We start from the raw sequence: 20,575 nt of genomic DNA, 5'->3' as shown, positions 1-20,575 counted from the left end.
AGCCCCAGCGTCCCACGCCCGTCACTGGGCTCCGCGCTTTCAGTCATGACTCGCGCCCGTCTGTGGAGCCCCTTTAAGCAGCGCTCTTAATCCCCTCTCCTCGCGCACCAGGGAACCAAGAGGGAAGAAAAAGTCTCTTGCCTCTTCGGCAGCTCCAGAGTTTTCCCGGACTCCCTTCCGGCTAGCTGTGGGACATTAGTCCCCTTCAGGCTGAGTTGTCGCCGCCAGCCCCAGTCCTCTCCCTGCGCTCTGACCGAAGCCCGAGCCTCAGCTTCCAGCACCGCCCGCCCCGGCGGGCGAGCAGACAAGCCTCTCGGGCTGGTGAGTGCCTCTCGGCACCGATCCTCTGTGCGGGTATCTCTCCGCTTTGCCCTACCCAGGTATGCGGGGAGTTTCTTGCCTTTTGGGAGGTCTGGGGTCTTCTGCCAGCGTTCAGTAGGTGTTCTGTAGGAGTTGTTCCACGTGTAGCTGTATTTCTGGTGTATCCGTGGGGAGGAAGGTGATCTCCGCGTCTTACTCTTCCGCCATCCTGGCAGGCATATTCTTAACCACTGCACCACCAGGGAAGCCCCAAGAGTCACTAAATTTTTTAAGTGTCCAATGTAATATAAAAGTTAATGTATATATTTATAAACATAAATATTGGAGAGGGAAAAGCCAATGAGTTTTTGTGTGTAATTATTGGGTATTTTTCTTTTTTGGTAGAAAGAGTTTGGCTGTAGGGCAAGGGTCTGAAGACTTTTTCTATGAAGGGCTAGATAGTAATATTTTATACTTTGTGAGCTGCATGGTTTCTGTTACAGCTGTTCAACTCTAATGTTTTTGATGCTATTGTAAATGATAATTAAAATTTTTTATTTTCTGATTGTTGCTAGTATGGAGAAATTTAGTTGAGTTTCTATTGTTAGTGTGGCAAAATTTAGTTGAGTTTTCACCTTGTACTCTGTGACCTTGATAAATTAATTTAATATTTCTTTTATAGATTCATTTGGATTTTTTATGTACACAGTCATGTTATTTTCTTGCCTTATTTTATTGGCTAAGACTTCCCAGTACAGTGTTGAATATAAATGGTTGCAGTGGACATTCTTGTCTAATTCTTCATCTTAGAAAGAAAGCATTTAATATTTTACCCATAAATATGATGTTAGCTGTAGAGTTGTGTTTTTGTTTTGTTTTGTTTTAAGGTGGGCTTTATCTGTTTGAAGAAGTTCCCTTCTATTCCAGGTTTGCTGAGTGTGTTTATTATGAAGGGATGTTGAATTTTGTTAGATACTTTTTTCTGCATCTATTGAGATGAACAATTATTTATTTATTTTGCTGTTTTTCTGAAATTTAGTGAAATTCATTTATATTTGAATGTTAAACCAGTCTTGCATTCCTGGGATAAACTCCACTTGGACATTTGATATTATTTTATATATATTGTTGGATTTAATTTGCTCATATTTTGTTGAGGGTTTTATGTCTGTGTTCATGAGCAATGTTGTTTCTCATCAGCTTTTTAGTATCAGGGTTATCCTAATTCATAAAGTGAATTAAGAAATGATCTATCTTTCTCTGTTTTCTGAGTTTGTTTAAGATTGGTATTATTGGGACTTCCTTGGTGGCACAGTGGTTAAGAATCCTCCTGCCAGTGTAGGGGACATGGGTTCAAGCCCTGGTCCGGGAAGATCCCACATGCCCGTGGAGCAGCTGGGCCTGTGTGCCACAACTACTGAGCCTGCGCTCTCTAGCCTGTGAGCCACAACTACTGAGCCCATGTGCCACAACTAACTGAAGCCCGTGCGCCTAGAGCCTGTGCTCTGCAGTGGGAGAAGCCACTGCAACGAAGAGTAGCCCCCACTCACCGCAACTAGAGAAAAGCCTGTGCGCAGCAACAAAGACCCAACGCAGCCAAAAATAAACAAACAAACAAACAAACATAATTTAAAACAAACAAACAAAACCACTTAGATATGTCACCTCTTGGGAAAAAAAGGTATTATTGCTTCCTTAAATGTTTGATAGAATTCACCAGTGAAGCTATCTTGGCCTGGAATTTTCTTTTGGGAAATTAAAAAATTTAATATTAAATTTACAAAATAAATAGAGTATAATTTATGTTTTCTGTTTCATATCTTTCCTTTCCTCTACTTGATTTGTCCTTAATTTGATCATCATTTTCCAGGTTCTTAAAGTTGAGGCTATTTTTTTGGGGGGGTGCTGTGCCATGCAGCGTGTGGGATTGAACCCCAGGCCATGGCAGTGAAAGTGCTGAGTCCTAACCACTAGACCCCCAGGGAATTCCTGAGCCGAGGCTTATTAGATCATTGATTTTAGACCATTTATTCTAACATCATTTAATGCTATAAATTTCCTTCTGTGCTCTGCTTACCAGAATTCCACAAATTTTGATGTGTTTTTATTTTCATTAAGTCATCTCTGAGTCTGGCTCTGTTGATTACTTTGTCTCTAGACTTTTTTATGTGGTCTTTGTTTTATTTACTTATTTGCTTTTTGATATATCTCACAATTTTTGGTTGTCTGTAAAATAGTAGACGCTGAAGTAATTAGATTTAAATCCTGTATGTGTATACCTCTTATGTGGTTGTTAGTGTAGGGATTTAAGCCAATCTAATCTGCAGTTGAACTGGAATTGAGTTTTTAGTTTGCTGTAGTTAACTTCATTGCACCGGAGACCTCAGATTCCTCTAATATTGTCTGATGCTTAAGGTGAAGGTGAAATGTCAAAGATTTCTTCTCAGTGTTTGTGCTTCACTTTGCATACCTGCTCCAAAGAGGGGTTTCTCTCCCCACTTTTGCCCCTCCTCAGTGGTGAGCTGGTGTTGCTTGTTACTTAGTGCTTTCGAGATTGGTAGAGAAGGAACAGAAAAGTTCTTTGTTATTGGGTATAGTGTTGGTCTTAGGTAGATAGCTGGGTGTGTACCAGGGTCTCGGGGATGGGATTTTCCCAGAGTTTCTGCTCCCACCCCCAGCAGTAGAGAGCCTCTAGTGCTACTGATACAAGATTCTGGGCTCAGGACAGTTCTTGTCCCCCTTCTTCCCGGGGATTGAGGATTTTTCCCCTCCTCCAGCAACATGGCATAGAATTTGCTTCCCCTTCCTCAGTGGCTTAAAGTTTTTGCTTTCTCTGAGAGAAGGAACTGGACAGGGTGGCAGGCCTTGTTTCTTTCTCACAGAGGCAGCCAATGCCTTCTTGCACCACTGAGAGAGTCTCTTGATCTCCTGCCCTGTTTCCACTCATCCTCCTGGGCACCCAGTAGAGGTCTGTGGCAAGAGTCTATGAGTGAGTGCAAACTGTCTGAGGCTCCCGGGGGTTTTAATCCTCTCAAGTAATCCCATACTCAGCCTTAAGCAATTTCTTAGAATTTTAGCTGATTTCTTCTTCGCTGTTGGTATGACAGTGCTAAACTTCCTCTTGCTCTGCCATGGTGACCCATTTCTTTGGAAGTATCTGTCCATCCTTGGACTTCAGGCTACTTGGTTATCTTGTGACTTTAGCTCTCTGCTGGATACAAGGAAAGTTTGGGGTAATTTAGAAGTGTTTTAATTGCCACTTCTCTAGGATTTTCCAAATATATTTTTGTTATTGACTTTTAGTTTATTTCTGTTGTGGTCAAAGAACATACTTTGTATATGTTGGATTCTTTTAACGATATTTATTAAGGCTTGTTATATGGTCCGGGTTATGATATATGTTAGTGAACATTCCATGTACAATTACTGGGTGGAATGTTCTATTTTTTTCTTTCCATTTTATTGAGATATATCTGACATATAGCTCTGTATAAGTTTAAGGTGTACAGCAATAATGATTTGACTTACATACATTATGAAATGATTACCAAATAAGTTTACTCAACATCCATTATCTCATATAGATACAACATTAAAGACATAGAAGAAAATTTGTTTTCTTGTGATGAGAACTCTTAGGATTTACTCTCTTAACAACTTTCATACATATAACATACAGAAGTGTTAACTATATTTATGTTGTTTTACGTTACATCCCTAGTATTTATTTATCTTATAACTGGAAGTTGGTACCTTTTGACCCCCTTCATCCACTTCCCTCTCCCCCCACCCCCACCTCTGGTAACCACAAATCCGATCTCCTTTTCTATGAGTTTGTGTTTGAAGTACAGTTGACTTACAACACTATATTAGTTCCTGGTACAAAACATAATTTGATATTTCTATACATTTCAAAATGATTGCCATGGTAAGTCTAGTTGTCATCTGTCACCATACAAAGATATTGCATAATTATTGACTATATTTCCCACACTGTACACTTTCACACCTCTGACTCATTTATTTCATAACTGAAAGTTTGTACCTCTTTATCTCCTTCACCTGTTTCTCTCCTGCCCCCACCTCCCTCCCTTCTGGCAACGAGTTCAAGTTGGTTGAAATGGATGTTCAAATCTTCCTTACTTACTGATTTTGCCCTTCTTTTTTTGTTTTGTAAATCAGTTACTAAGAGAGGGGTGTTAAAACTTCTAACGATGATGATGGTTCTGTCAATTTTCCCTTCTTGTATTTTGAAGCACTGTTATTTGGGATTGTCATGACTTCTTGATAAATTAATTCTTTTATCATTATGAAATGTACCTTTTTTCCCTCTGGAGATGCTTGTCCTGAAATGTACTATTAAGAGTAGCCTCCCAGTTGCTGCTTTCTGTTGGGGCGTTGTCCATCCCTGTCTCCCCCACCCCAAATCTCACTTGTGCTTTCATGGTTTAAGAGTTGCCAAAGATGTGGGGGGAGGGATTTACATGCAGATTTGGGGGCTTTGTCCTCAGGATTCCTTTCTGGGATTTTTCTTCCTCATTGTCTGCCATGTTGGCAGCTTCGATCTCACACTTCTCTGTCTAATAAAACTGTTGCTTTCTGCATGTGCTGCATCCCTTACCCCTTATGCTGCTTTGGAAGTACTCCCATGTTAAAAAAAATGTGGTTCTCAACATGTGCTTCCTTCTTTCAGAGATTGTGTTCATTCTTGTTTCTGCCTGCTTTGGGTTGATCTCCAGTGTTTTTAAATAGCTGTTTTTTTTATATACTTTCCAGAGATTATAACTGTTATTGTCAGGAGGATTAGTCTGATACAAAGTACTCTGCCATATCCAGCACTAGAACTCCCCTAGTTTCTTTTAATTTAGAATAACCCCCACCTTTCGATCTCATTACCTTGACTTTTTGGAGAGTCCTGGCCAGTCTTCTTGTAAAGTTCCTACAATTAGGATAATTGTCTGTTTCCTTATAATGATGTTTAACTTGTTCCTCTTTTCCTGTATTTCCTATAAACTGGAATTTAAATCAAGGACTTGACTAGATTCAGGTTAGACATTTTCTTGGTTCACAGATAATGTCTGTACTTCCTGTTGCATTGTATCAGCAGGAAATTTTTTTTTTTTTTTTTTTTTTTTGGCCGTGCTTCGAGGCACATGGGATCTTAGTTCCCTGACCAGGGATTGAACCTGCGCCCCCTGCAGTGGAAGTGCGGAGTCTTAACCACTGGACTGCCAGGGAAGTCCCAGCAGGAACATAATATTTGATTGTCCCAGTATGGGTGGTGGTTAGTTTGATCACTCAGTTAAGGTGGTGGTCTCCACTGTTAAGACTTGTTTTTCCTTTTGTAATTAGTAAGCAATTTCTAGGATGGTAATTTGCACTGTCTTCATTTTTCACATCCTACCCAAATGTCATCCTCTTAGTTTATTATAATCAGATGCCACTCTTGAGTGACGGTTAACAAGCATTAGCTATTCTTACTATTATTTAAGTCCCATTCCCAACCAGAAGACTTTATAGTTTCTAGTCTTTGTATACTATATATACTTATGGTACATATCTCCTATTGTGTGGTGGTTACATAAATATTTTTTAATGGATTTTGAGGTACTAAATACAGATATCACATCTTATAAATCTTGGTGTTTCCCATAGCACTTAACTAGCATTTTGCATATGGTAGGCACTCAGTAAATTATTCTTTTATAGGAAGAGAAAATAGCTAAGAAATCTCAAACCTTTTTCTATTTAAACATTCTTCAGTCTCTTTCTTAGGTACTGGTTAAATTTAATGTTAATTACATTTTTGTTTTTTGTAGGTAAATGAGAAAACTGGACAGATTATACAATATGATAAATTTTATATACATGAAGTACAAGAATTGATAGACATACGGAATGATTATATCAACTGGGTCCAACAGCAGGCCTATGGAATGGTATGTTTCCTATTGCATTTTATGGTTTCGTTTTTATGAATCATTTGTTCTAATACAAAAGGAACAATTGTGTATTTTTGAAACAACAAAGCTTTTTCAGAGCTTTTATTCAGAGCTCATTTTTTAAATAAAAACATATGCAAAGGAGCAGCTATATGTTACGCAGTATTTATACGTAAGCATTCTGCTCTTATACCAAAGCCAAACCAAAGAGATAGATTACACTTTTCTACAGAAAAATGCAAATATGACTTATTTTTCTAAGTCTCATTTATTTTGCATGAGGTTGTCTCTTAATTCTCTAATGTTGAGGATACTGGAGTCTCTGATACTTGAACTCTAAGAACGTATTAAAATTGTGAGATCGATGCCTCAAAACTACCAGAAGTGAGCTGTGGTACCGTTGATTCTAGTTTCTATTTTTCCCCTTCCATGTGCTTAATTTGATTTCAGTTTTTTGGCATACCTCCACAAGTGCCACATATTTCTTTCCATGTGGCTAAGTCTCTAATAACTAGATACTTAATTAAAATAACAGCATAGGGACTTCCCTGGCGGTCCAGTGGTTAAGACTCTGCGCCTCCACCTCAGGGGGTGAGGGTTCGATCCCTGGTCAGGGAACTAAGATCCCACGTGCCGCATGGCCAAAAAAATAAAATAAAAATAAAAATAATATCATAGTCTTATATAACTTTAATTACTCACACAAAATTTCAGTATAGAAATGGGTAAGCAGCTAGATATAAAACAGGTTTAGACTCTTATTTGCTAACCATTATGATATACTTAAGGCCAACTTTTCCACCCCTGAAGCAGGTAATTTAAGCAACATGCATGTAGCAATTCTAGGAAGGTGAATAGCCGTCCATTGCTTGCTAGGTACCAACTGCAAGCTCCTTGTGGATAGGCACTCTGTCAGTTTATTCACCAGCACTTCTTACAGTATCTCAAATATGTCTAGTAGGCACTTAGAAAGTACAGTAGTTTTTGAATGGCAGTGCAGTTAGTGCATGCTGTTTTTAGGATGCTCTTACCTATAGGAATCAGGTCACTTCTAGAACATCCCTAGATACTTGGATCTGGATTGGGAGAGATTTGTTGATTTATTTTTTCCTGCAGAATCGCTAGGAGGCTCAGTCAAGTTTACAAACATCCTACAGATTTATGTCTGCTCATTTGCTTATTCAACAAATACTTACTAAGACTCTCCTTTGTAACAGGCACTTATTTAGGTATAAGAAATACAGTGATTAACCAGATGGATAAGGCCCTGTTCTCATGAAACGTATAATCTAGTGGGCAAGATGGATAGTAGTCAAGTAAAGGGAAAACATAATTTTAAAAAAAGCTTAAAATATGCACTATATAGAGAATTAAAATAAGAGAAGGTAATAAAGACAGGATGGTTTCTTGTGGTTGGGTAATCAGAAAAGTCTTGTCTAATGAAGTATGATCTGTTATCTAAATGACAAAAAGCAGCCATGTAAGATCAGAGCAAAGAAAATTTCAGGAAAAATTACATCTATTAAAAGGCCTTAGGTGAGAGCAAGCTTGACATGTTTGAAGAATAGAAAAAGGCCAGTGTGGCTAAAATATGGGAATGGGGAGAGTTCTGAGAAAGGATCAGAGAAATGGGCAGGTGCCAGATCATGAAAGGTTTAGTAAATTAGGATCGGGGACATGGATTTTATCTGAAGTGTTATGGTAAGCCCTTGGAGGGTGGTAAGCAGGGGGTGAATACTGTACAGTGTAATTTATATTCTGAAATAACCACTCTGTCAGCTGTGTGGAAGATGGAGTGAAGGGAATGGAGTAGATAAGGGGAGAGAAAATGATGGGTTTGACTAGGATTGGTAGTTGTATAGATGGAAGATGGAAATGGACTCGGGTAACTCTTGGAGGTAAAATGGCCAAGAATTGCTGATGGATATGAGATGAGGAAAGGAGAGAAATCAACAAAGGAGATGAAGAGAGGTAGGAGGAAAACTAGGAGAGAGTTGTGGGAACCAAAATTGAAAAGTGAAGGAGAAACCATATTGAACGCTGCTGAGAAATAGGATAAAACCATAGAATTGATCAATGCATTTGGTTACGTGAAGGTCATTGGTAACCTTGATAATGCCAGTCTAGAGTAAGTATGCTTAAGAGAAATTTAGGGGTGAGGATAGGGAACAAAAGCCATAGGCAGTACTCTCAAGAAGTTCTGCACTGAAGAGGAGGGAGTAAAAAAGTAGGGTGGTTAGCTGGAGTCAAGGGACAACAGTTTTTTAAGAAAGAAAGTACTTGACCTCTGGAAAACTTTGAATAAATATTTCCTTTTTCCTTACCTATTTAAACTAAATCTCTCACCTAGATAAAGCTTTTCAAACTCTTCCTCCAGTGAACCCCTAAGACAGGAGAGAAAACATATTTCTTGAGGTTATTAATTTTCCCTCTGCAGGACTTGTGTGAAGTCTCATATTTTATCTTCAAGAGAATGCAAATTTGGGGCTTCGTAAATATTTACTGCAGGGGGGTGGTGGTGTGATGAATTAGGAGATTGGGATTGGCATATATACTCTAATATGTATAAAATGGATAACTAATAAGAACCTGCTGTATAAAAAAATAAATAAAATTCAAAAATAAATAAATATTTACTGCAATGTAAAAGGGATTAAAATTATTTACCATTGAGGAAAACTGATGATTCAGAGAATGAACTTTTTTTATCGAAAAACTTGCATATAAACGCTGATACACCACCTAGATACCCTAGGCCTTTGAGCAGTGTTTTTGAGACTGGAGTGGTTATATAGACTCCTTTTAAAATAAAATAATTCCTTTAAGAAGCTTAGTGTTCACTTACCTTATTTACGATTATCTTATTTAAATATATACAAACACTAAACTAGTTCTAAACTCCTGGTACATAGCTTTTAAAAGAATTCTTAAGGCATAACAAATTGGTAAATTAATTATAACTCTACAAATTTAATAATCAAGTTAATATTTGATATGGGAGATGATTATGTTCTCTTGATCAGGAATCTCAGCTTACAACGTAAATATGATAAGGAAGGAGTGTGACATAAGAGAACGTAGCTTCATATCCCACCTCGTTTTTTTAGATTTTTATTGAATATAATTCCTTGTGCTATACAGTAAATCCTTGTTGCTTATCTATTGTAATGTATAGCAGTTCGTAGCTATAATCCCCTACTCCTGATTTGTCCCTCCTCCCTCCACCCCTTTGATAACCGTAAGTATGTTTTCTGTGTCTGTGAGTCTCTTCTGTTTTGTATATCGATTCATTTGTATTATTTTTTAGATTCCACATGTAAGTAATATCATATAGTGTTTGTCTTTCTGTCTGACTTATTTCACTAAGCATTCCACTCTCTCCTGGAGAGTTATATCCTCTTGGATCACTGTGAATTAGATCTGATGTTCTTTGACATCCGAATTTTTATCTGGTATGTAGGTCATAAACTACTTGTATTCTGAACAAGTTAAGAGAAATGCCAGTCTAATAGGATTTTCAAGCTAGCAGTAACCTTGTGCTATGTGGAAAAGCTATGGTTTGAATGTTCGCTTTTAAGCTTGGCAGGCTTGTATCCAGACTCCTCTTGGTATGTATCTGTGATGATATCAAATTGAATTTCCGTAGGAATTCTTTCAGTGCTACTGTTTTCTGGTAAGAGGGAGACAGTAGAGGACCACATTCTTATTTCTAGACTTCCTAAGTTGCTGTACTTGAAAATTGCCCTCTATTACTCTACTCTTTCAACCACATGTTTTTCCTTTCTCTCCATTTAGAGACAGACTGGTATTGAATAGGTGGTTGTGGCAGTGGAAACTTGTTCTTTAATGTGCATAGTGGACTTAATGTCACATCTTAGAAATCAGAATCTAGAACCGTGATTTGGGTTCTTCTAGTCTTCTGGAAATAGAAGGCTGACAATTTACTTTGAAGGTCTTTGACTAACTCTTAAGTAGTTTATTAATTTATATTATGACATCTGAAGGTACTTCTTTCTTTGAGAGAGTTCAGATCACTTTTACATTTACACATAACACTAAAGACTTTTCCTGAGGCTGTTTAATAAAATTCCTGCTTGCGTTACTAGTCTTAATACTAGGTTGAACATCATGTTGGCCCTGTAAGTAAAGTTACTAAAGTTTTAAAGTGTCTATCCTAAAGATACTCATATGCTGTTTTGTGATGATATAGATGTGTATATGTGTATTTATGTGCATATAGACATATATACACATATATACGTACTTATATCTATGTATACAATGTACATATGTATACCATTATTAAACAAGAGTTATGATCTTGAAATAATTCCATTCCTTCATGTGAAAGTTTATAATATTCCTTGATAGAAGATAATTACTATGAATTATAAGAAATATGTCTATAAATTGTATTTATATATATACACATATATTTTATATATAAATATATACACGTATATATGTAAAACTTTACCTTGTTCTAAACACTGCAAGGAAATTATTTTACCTTTATTATATTACCTTTATTATATATTACCTTTATTATATTTCTCTTTACGCCATAGTCTGTTGAGATTTCTTTCTCCATTTCCTTTCTTTCCCAGTCAAGGATTTTAAGAATCCATCAGGAATATGCACCTTAAACTAACACAGTGCTGTATGTCATTTATATCTCAATAGAACTAGAGGAAAAAAACAAAATAAAAAAGAGAACCCGTCAGGTATATACTTTCCTGGTCTCTAAACATTAAAAACTAATTCTGTGAAATTCTTTGCATTCCTTGTAATATCCTCTTATACAGCTGAGACTAACTTTTCACCTCATCCTCTTCCATTTTCCCATCCTGTTTCATCTGTTTCCCTTTTCATGGTTCCATGAAGTTTTTGCTTGATCCTTCTACTCCTGCTGGTTACTGTATAAGCTTCTCTGTTTTGTTTGTTTTTCCAGACTCTGATATTAGGGTATGACATTTTTTCAGTTGGATTTCTTTTGCTTTTTATCCGTTTTTCTCCCTCTACAATAATTTCTTGGCAAAACAAAAGAGCACATGAGTTCTCTCTCTTTTTATCTTCTGCTATTTGATGTTTTTCTCCACTTTCTAGATATTAGTGTCAGTTTATTTGCTTACCTCTTTTAACTTTGCTCTAAAATTGTTTATAAAAATACTTTAGTGAGGAATTCCCTAGCGGTCCAATAGTTAGGGCTCCATGCTTTCACTGCCGAGGGCCAGGTTTGATCCCTGGTTGGATAACTAGGATCCCACAAGCTGCACGGTGCGGCCAAACAAAAACAAAAACAAAAAAAACCCAAAAAAACTTTAGTGGTTACAACTAAACTCTTTGCTCTTTTTTCTTCCCTTTCTTATACTTTTCGTTACTGTACATACGTATCGATATATATCTAGTAAAAATTGATTAATTTAGAATAAAGTGTAGAAAGGTCTGTGCTGAGTCTGTCCCTCTTATAATTAAAAGTCAAGTTAAGCATTTTTTAAAGTGCATATTCTATTATTTCAAGAACTGTGTATACCTATGTAAGACATGTCAGATACAAGTAAGTACTAATAAATATATTTGATAAATTGGTGACATTTTTACAGTCTTTGATATTACACTTTATATATTTTTAAGTCATAAATTTTATTTCAATATTAATTGTGCTGTGTTTGTAAATCATTACTGTATTTCTTCTGTGGCATTAAGGTTTTGTACTTTAACTGCGGACAGTGCTGAGCTAACAATATGACATGCTCTTCAGCAAACTAGGAAGATAGACTGACATAACAGCTAGGGAGACCATCTTTGGGAAGATAGGCCAGTACTTAACTTTCTAGGTTTGAGTTTCTTTCTCATTTAATGAAATGAAATTAAAATACATTTGTGTTCTTTAATATTGCAATACATTTAATACTTGCAGTTATAAACCTTGCAGCTATAATATTTCCCAGAAGGTTCATACTTGCTTTTTAAAGTTCCCTTGTCATTTTTAATGGCATTAATGTTTTGCAGACTCTTGGACTGATTCCTTATGCCTTGAATTACCAAGTTGTATTGGTTTATTTTTCATTTTCTTCGTGTTTTAGAAGTATCTTTTTTTTTCTGCCTAGTCACCAACACCTTTCTTATTTATTTGAATTACTTCAGTAACTTCGGTATCCTCTGTTTATACCTCCTCAGAATAATCCTATGGTATACCCTTAAATAATGATGACACCAGCAATGATACAGTGTTTTGCCATAAGTAATTTGTTGAAACTGTAACATGCCAAGGAGTTGCATCTTTTTTGTCTATAACTAACTAGACTCTCATTAACCATTGATGTTAAAAGCAGCCTTAGTGTAAGTCTGCTTTGGACCATGAGACCCTGACTTTTCAACATTCCTTTAGGCCTTTCTTACTCAAGTTTCTAGGACATTGGGTAACTAAAATTAGGCATGCCTTGACCTAATTTCAGGGCCCCCAGTCTACAAACAGCCAACAGTTAGTGCTTGAGTATGTGGATTTGGAGCCACTAGTAGGTCACACATTGAATGATGTGGTAAATTTTTAGCAATAGACCTTTCATTGACCTCACGTATTTTGTAATATCCTGTCTGCACCCCCACCACATTTTTTCCTTCTAAATTTTCCTTGGAAATACTACTTTGGTTCATTTAGACTTGCAACTAATATAACAACTATCTTGCAACTCTAATATTTCCCAGAGGAGTTTATCCTTGCTTTTTTACATATTTACTTTTTTTCTTTTTAAATGTTTGAGCTTTTGTCTTAGATCCTTAACACTTAAATTGAAATTTCTAATGATGACCTTAATATGGTTTTCCCTTTGATGCCTCTCCCGTAGGTAAATCATTTTGCCTGATATCTAATAGTCTCTTTTCCCAAGTTTTCCACATGTCCCATTATTTTTCATATTCCTTCTAGCTCCCATCTGTCTCTACCATCAAACTTTTGTTCTGCTTTAATATGGTTTAGTTACACTATAAATTCTGACTATCTTATTGGCTTCCCAGTGCTAAAGGATATTCCTAGAACCTTTATCTATTTACATGTAGCAATAAAAAAGTACATATATATTAATGTTTCATTATTAAGAATAAAATCCATCTTCCATGATACCAGGTATCAAATATAGTTTTCACGCTGGCCGTAGGTAGTCAGAAAATACTGAAAGGTGTTTCTTTGCTTTTTCACACCTTCTTAGCTGTAATAGCACTTTAAAAAACATCCCACAAGATACACTATAAAAGTATTTCAGTTGTTCCTGTTAAATTGCTTTAAATTAAACTGAGTGTAATCTAAAAGGGTTTTTCTGCAGAACAGCTTGTAAATATATTCTTCTGTTAACACTGCCAATGGGGCACGTATATAGTGATAACTTGGTACTCTGAATTTTTTGAAAGAAGCTATTATCAATAATTACTTTTCTCAGAACAGGAAATTAGAGTCATATTTTACTTATGCCTACACTGCTTTGGCTTAATTTAGCACAATATAGTGAACAAACCCTAAGTGTTTGCTAATACCTTAAAACTTCCAGTGATACCCCTTGTGACATGCAAGAATTTAGCCAATTAGAAAGTTAGAGGGAAGCATCCACACAAGACTGCCTTCACTTCTGATACCAATTGCAAGGTTAGAGGATTCCTAGAACCACTCTCAGGTTCAGTAATTTGCTACAAGACTTCACAGAACTAACTGGAAACAGTTATATTGACATCTATAGTTCATTATAGGGAAAGAGTACAGATTAAAACACCAAGGGGAAAAGTGCATAAGGGTAGAGTCTAGGAAAGGTACCAAAGGCTGAGCTTCTGTTTTCCTCTCCCTGAGGAGTCATGGACAAGTTATTTTCCCAGGATCCATCTGTGTCAATACTCTCAGGGTATTGCCAACCAAAGAAGCTCACTGGAGCCTTGGTGCCCAGAGTTTTTATTGAGGCTCCATCACATACTGCCCATGTGGCTGACCTTTACTTTCCAGACCTTCTGGAGGCAGAACTGATAACCACATGTCCCAGAGCCTCCAGGCAAACAAAGATACTCCTGTCCAGGTATGACATTCCAAAGTCCTGTGGATCATCTCCCAGTAGCTGAAAATCAGACCTCTCTTTGGGTAAGGTTAATTCCTCACTATATGAGGTGCCATCTGCAAATTTAGTAACATACTTTTGGAGATTCTAGCACTTTATTTGAGTCTATACCCTGAGAATATGTGAAAGCTTTCTTCAAGAAAGTGTTGTGCATTTCTGTTTAATGCAGTGGTAAGCTTTCATTATAATTTTCATTATTATATCCTTCATAAATACCTCTTTCTCTCTTCATTTCTTCTTTCTACTTACCAATCCCTATGCCCTGTCTTGTACTTTTTATTTTAGCTAATTCAGTGTTAACGCTTAATATAAGATACCTGTGTTTCACTGGTTATTTCTGATGAATAAAAACAATTATGGCTTATTTTCTCACTTTTCACATAGCATTTTAATCTACTAAACAGTTTTCAAATATTTTGTCAAGATTAACCAAGTCTTAAAATCTGGGGGATATTTTCTCCATTTTCCAGGTGGAGAGATTGGGCCATAAAACTATTCAAGACCAAGTTAGGCTTAGGATTAGTTTCCCTGTTCTACCTAAATTCTGCAAATGGCGTACTTAGTTGCTGAAACCAAATTTCATTATGTTCAAGCCTCAATGATTTTATGATCACAAGATACCTGAAATGAAGGTCTTATTACATTTATAGATATATCAGGTATATGTGGAAAGGGTAAGTTTTGTTGTAGATGTATTTTGGTCTACTTCATTAATTCACTATTCTGCTGTAGCAAAATAAATGAAATGCTGCTTTGAATAGAAATAGTTAAATTTGGACACTAACATTGCTCTTTCCTCATTACTGTTACATTCTGCACTGCTGTCTTAGGATGTCAACCATGGATTAACTGAGGTAAGTTTGGTGTATTAAAGTCTCATGTTCAGAGTAAGATATACTCTGTTTTGTCTTAAGTGATTGAAGACCCCAAAGTTCCTCTTTTTTGTGACTTTAAAACATATATGTATATATACATATATATTTTAATGAGTGTATAGAACTTGCCCTCTATAACATTTCAGAGGAATTTTCTGAAGAAAATTAGACCCTCTGTTTTAGTTAGCATTACACCTATATGACGCCTTTTAACAATGTTTGTCTTAAAATAGTTCCTATCCTCCTAAAGCCTTCCAGTATAAAATTTATGGTGTCCTCAGAATACAAAAAAGAAAACTTATAAAATTTCACAAATGCCTACCCAGAAGGCAGAAAATGTTTTATGTTAGAGAAGTAGAATGATCTTCAATTTTTAAACTAATAATTGACACTCAAAATGGTCATAAAATTGAATCAGCTTTCAGTATGGTCATCTTCCTCACTTTGTTTAATGTACTATCTTAATATATAAAGTTCTGGCACTTTGGCTTACATAATCGACAATCCTGAGCCACCTTTTTAACACCTGGGAATGTTCTATTATACTTCTGTTATAGACTTCAGGTTTTGTTGTTTGCTTTGCTTTTTTCATAGCACTTGAACCAATGAAGCATCTAGAAGTAGCTTTAAACTATGGGCCTGACATTGTTTGCTTCCTCATCCTCAAATAGAAGTAGCACATAAAATTATGAAATCAAAGAGTTTTGGAGCCAAAGGGGACTTTAGAAATCGTCTCAGCCTTTTAGAGTTTCAGAGTAGTAAAAAGACTTTCTATCATCCATAGCTAGTTAGTGACACAAATACAGGGTGGAGGATAAACTTGTCATATGAGAAATAGCCAAGAATGATAACTTACTTAAGGGTTAATGTCGCTCAGCATATTGTCTTACATGTTGGGAACAAGTTGATAGTCTTGTGTTCTATACTGATTGGGCACTATTCAATTATTTCATTGTTTTTGATGGCCATAGTTGAAAGAGGCTTAGACAAATTGAAATACATTTAAAAGAAGGCTATTGGGGACTTCCGTGGTGGTCCAGTGGTTAAGACTCCATGCTCCCAATGCAGGGGGCCCAGGTTCGATCCCTAGTCAGGGAACTAGATCCCACATGCTGCAACTAAGACCTGGCGCCTCCTAATAAATAAATAAATAAAATAAAAGAAGGCGGTTGGGATGGAGTAGAGCTGGAAACCATATTATTTTCAGGATGGTTGGAAAAACTGGGCATGTTTAGTGTGGGAAAAAGACAACCTAGGGAGAGCGTGGCAGCACGAAGTATCTAAACCATATAAACTTCCCTGCAGGGGCAGAATGAAGACTGAAATAGAAAGTGAAGTGATGTATAGAAATGCAGATTCAGACCCAATATAAAGAACTTTCTAAGAACTTAAAAAGAAGAGGATTGTTTCATGGTGTATTAAGTCTTCACTGGAAGCCTTATAATAAGAAGGGGCTCTGTGTCAGGGCTGGCACAGAAATTTTGCTTTGTTGGGTATATGGTAGTATAACATCCTCCAACTGCAAGATCTGTGACTGGCAATTCATAGCTCTTTGTATTTTTCTGCCCTGTTAAAAACTTAGCAATCAATCACTATGTTTTACCTGCTAGGATAAATAGTTGTTGATAAGGTGACTAATGTCTGATAATGGTAATAATAGATCAACTATTATTGATCAACTTTGAAGATTGACAGAAAATAATAATACTAATTGTGCTTATTTTGTAAGTTAAATGAATGAACAGATTGTTGGGCTCATAATAGTGTTGTCCCCCTAATGACCTGGCAGTAAATATCTGTTGAATGAATAAGTAGATTGCTTATCATTGGCCTCACTTGCTAGAGTAGTCCTAACATATAAGAACTGGGTACTGTATTTAACATAGGAGCCCCACATTTAGAATAAATTTGCAGCCTAATTCACTGAAACTTGGAGTTAAGATGTTAAGCAAAAGATACCTGTAATTTACAATTTTATGGATTCTCAAGTATACAGTTCTCTCCTAAAATTAGGGATTAGGGTTATTCCAATGCCTCATCTAATTATCAGTAAAAATTCTATATTCAGAAATAAGCCACGTTTTACGTATGGACACCGGGGGGAAAGTGGCGGTAGTGGGGGGCGGTGGTGTGATGTAGTGGGAGATTGGGATTGACGTGTATACACTAATATGTATAAAATGGATAACTAATAAGAACCTCCTGTATAAAAAAATAAAATTAAATTAAAAAAAAGAAATAAGCCACATTTTATTTATAATTCCTGAATGACACAAAAGCGAATAAACCAAGAATATGATCAACTTTACACAAGAAATGACAGTACCTACAAGAAGTAAGCTACAAACCAATTTGTACTAATAAGCTAATTTTTTATTTCTAGTTGGCAGATATCCCTGTTACAATCTGCACATATCCATTTGTATTTGACGCCCAAGCAAAAACTACTCTGTTACAAACAGATGCAGTCTTACAGATGCAGGTAAAATATTTTATAGTACTAATTTAATTTGAGAGTAGTTTTTGAATTGTTTCTCTGGTGTTTTTTTAAAGTATTTGAAATGTCTTTGGGGATATTTTGTACCTTTGTGGTCTGTCTTTTGCAAAGCTACTTTTACGGGCTTCCCTGGTGGCGCAGTGGTTGACAGTCCGCCTGCCGATGCAGGGGACATGGGTTCGTGCCCCGGTCCGGGAAGATCCCACATGCCGCGGAGCGGCTGGGCCCGTGAGACACGGCCGCGGAGCCTGCGCATCCGGAGCCTGTGCTCCGCAACGGGAGAGGCCACAACAGTGAGAGGCCCTCGTACCACAAAAAAAAAAAAAGCTACTTTTACCAAAGCACCTTTGGTACCTATGAAGAGGACTGTTGCATGTGAAATGTGTATTCTTATGAGGGATACTTATATATATTTAAAAGGACATAGAATAATTTAGATTTTTATCATTTTATAAATAAAAAATGATATAATCTTCTTTCAATATAGAAATATACAGTCTTTATAAACAGTTTGACTAGTTTACTTGATAAAATGCTTTGTTTCAAATCTTGCTTTATTATATATTCCCTATTTATATACTTAGTAAAAGATGAAAATCAGTAGAGGTGAGGTGATGTTAAAGTAGGAGGCATTTGATCACTTGTTAGGAGGAGGGTATGAAATGTCCATGAAGAATGTTTTAGTAATAAATAAGGTACTTTCCTGAGGTTGGTCACCTCCTCTTCCTCCTCCCCACTCTCCTTCCACCCCCCCACCCCCCCCTCACTTTAAGCTGAACATTCTTTCCTTTATAATGAGGATTTTTAAAACTAGTTTACATTATGACCGTGAAGGACTACAGTAGGTTTGCTTTATCATTTGAACTTGTAAATTTAAAAGTTTTTGAGTTTCTTCCTCTGGTGTAGAATATCAGACTATAGAGGCTGAGGACTAAGGATGAGGTGAGACCTTGAGCACTTAATATTCTAAAAATGCTTTTAAAAATTACCCCTCCCCCAATTTTGATGGCAATTTTTATTCTTTTAAAATAAATGCGTTTACTATTCTAAATTCTTCCATATATTTAAACAATAAATAATAGTAGGAGGAATTTTAGAGATGTGCTTATTTCCATTTTCATCAACAGAAGAAACAAATATTTTTGTAGGGTTCTATACTAACAGCTAGATTGCTAGTTTTTTAGCAATCTTTGTTAAACGCTAAGTTAATCAGGACTTCCCTGGTGGTCCAGTGGTTAAGACTCTGTGCTCCCAATGCAGGGGGCTGGTGTTCGATCCCTGGTCAGGGAGCTAGATCCCACATGCTGCAACTACAAGATCCTGCGTGCTGCAACTAAAAAAAAGAAGAAGATCCACACGCGGCAACAAAGATCCTACGTGCTGCAACTAAGACTTGGCGTAGCCAAATAAATGAATAAATATTAAAAAAAAAAAAAAAGAAAATCACTTGGTGTTTTCAATGTAGGATATTCCATTTTAGAATTAAGAACACAAGGAAAATCATAGGAAAAAAATAAAAGCTTTAAATGGTAAAAGCCAAATGCTTGGTTTGTGAGCATATATGGTGATAACTCTACTAAATGAATTTCTATAAACCTTTTAGTTGGCCAGGCTGTTTCTTTTTCTCTTTAAAGGTTTATTTTAATGCTGTTTTCTTTTTCTCCTCATTCTCCATCCTGGTTATTTTTTGAGAAACAACAGTGTTCAGATTTATCATAATTATTACAGTTCCATGCTTACTTAGCTTAATGGTATCATCAGTTAACATTACTATAAAAAATTCAAAAGGATACTCTTTATGCTCAGTTTATTAAGCTCTGATGCTGTGCTGAATACTGTGTTAGGTGCTGTATGAATTCAGTAGTATAGGAATTATAGGATATCTATAATTAGTAGGTAGAGGTTAGCTTATTCAGTCACAGCAGCTTCTTTATAGTATTGCTATTAAATTTTTAATCTTTTGTTTTCTAGATGGCTATTGACCAGGCCCACAGACAGAATGTCTCCTCTCTTTTTCTCCCAGTGATTGAATCTGTGAATCCTTGCTTAATTCTAGTGGTACGTAGAGAAAATATAGTAGGAGATGCAATGGAAGTCCTTAGGAAAACAAAGAATATAGACTACAAAAAGCCACTCAAGGTAATTTAACATTTTCTGTTGTATAATTGGAACTTTTATTCAGAAAATATGTTTAAAGTTTTCCTGTTCATTTTTAGTGTATCTTTGAATCTTAATAAAATTATATACTTAAAAAATTTTAGCTATTGCCACGCTTTTATTCATAATAAATAACGTGTTGTAGGGTTTCCAGAATATACATTCATTTCTTTACATTCAGTGTTTGCATTAATCTATTTTAGGTTATATTTGTTGGAGAAGATGCTGTTGATGCAGGAGGGGTACGCAAAGAATTTTTCTTGCTCATCATGAGGGAATTATTGGATCCTAAATATGGCATGTTTAGGTATTATGAAGATTCCAGGCTCATTTGGTTTTCTGATAAGGTAAAAAGTCCAACCGTCTAAATTACTTCTATATCTATCTATCTATCTATCTATCTATCTGTCTGTCTGTCTATATACACCTATATGTTTCAGCTTAGCTCAGTAATAAATAGGAGTTATTACTAGATAACTAACGTATTTTATTTACAGATCTTCTTTATTACAATTTTAAAAATTATAAACGTTTGGACTCAGAGTCATCAGAACACATTAATGCTTACCACACATTTCAAATTAGCAAAATAAATTACGGAATGGTCATCCTGAAAATGATGTTGACTGTTCCGCTGAATTAGATTTGAGGATTGAATAAGTACCAGATGAACTTTTCTTCTGGGGAGAATTAATTTATCATTAGGGA

The 20,575-nt window shown here is 36.2% G+C and overlaps 1 protein-coding gene across 4 annotated transcripts in view; it reads left to right on the top strand.

Moving 5' to 3' along the window:
* HERC4 (HECT and RLD domain containing E3 ubiquitin protein ligase 4) overlaps nucleotides 1-20,575 on the top strand; it is a gene marked incomplete at both ends in the record, with an annotated part of 139,673 nt that overhangs the window by 94,021 nt on the left and 25,077 nt on the right. For 2 of the 4 annotated variants that reach the window (XM_079707457.1, XM_079707455.1), the window contains 5 exons: nucleotides 6,120-6,239; nucleotides 15,169-15,192; nucleotides 17,597-17,695; nucleotides 19,682-19,849; nucleotides 20,071-20,214. In XM_079707457.1, the coding sequence (XP_079563583.1) occupies nucleotides 6,120-6,239; nucleotides 15,169-15,192; nucleotides 17,597-17,695; nucleotides 19,682-19,849; nucleotides 20,071-20,214 (555 nt within the window). The remainder of the gene's footprint in view (nucleotides 1-6,119; nucleotides 6,240-15,168; nucleotides 15,193-17,596; nucleotides 17,696-19,681; nucleotides 19,850-20,070; nucleotides 20,215-20,575) is intronic. The other 2 variants (XM_079707458.1, XM_079707456.1) reach the window with 1 other exon arrangement.

The sequence above is a fragment of the Hyperoodon ampullatus genome (genome assembly GCF_949752795.1).
Source record: "Hyperoodon ampullatus genome assembly, chromosome: 1".
NCBI classification, from domain to species: domain Eukaryota; kingdom Metazoa; phylum Chordata; class Mammalia; order Artiodactyla; family Ziphiidae; genus Hyperoodon; species Hyperoodon ampullatus.
Note: the sequence above shows the minus strand (reverse complement) of the source record. Positions and strands in the feature narration are given on the sequence as shown.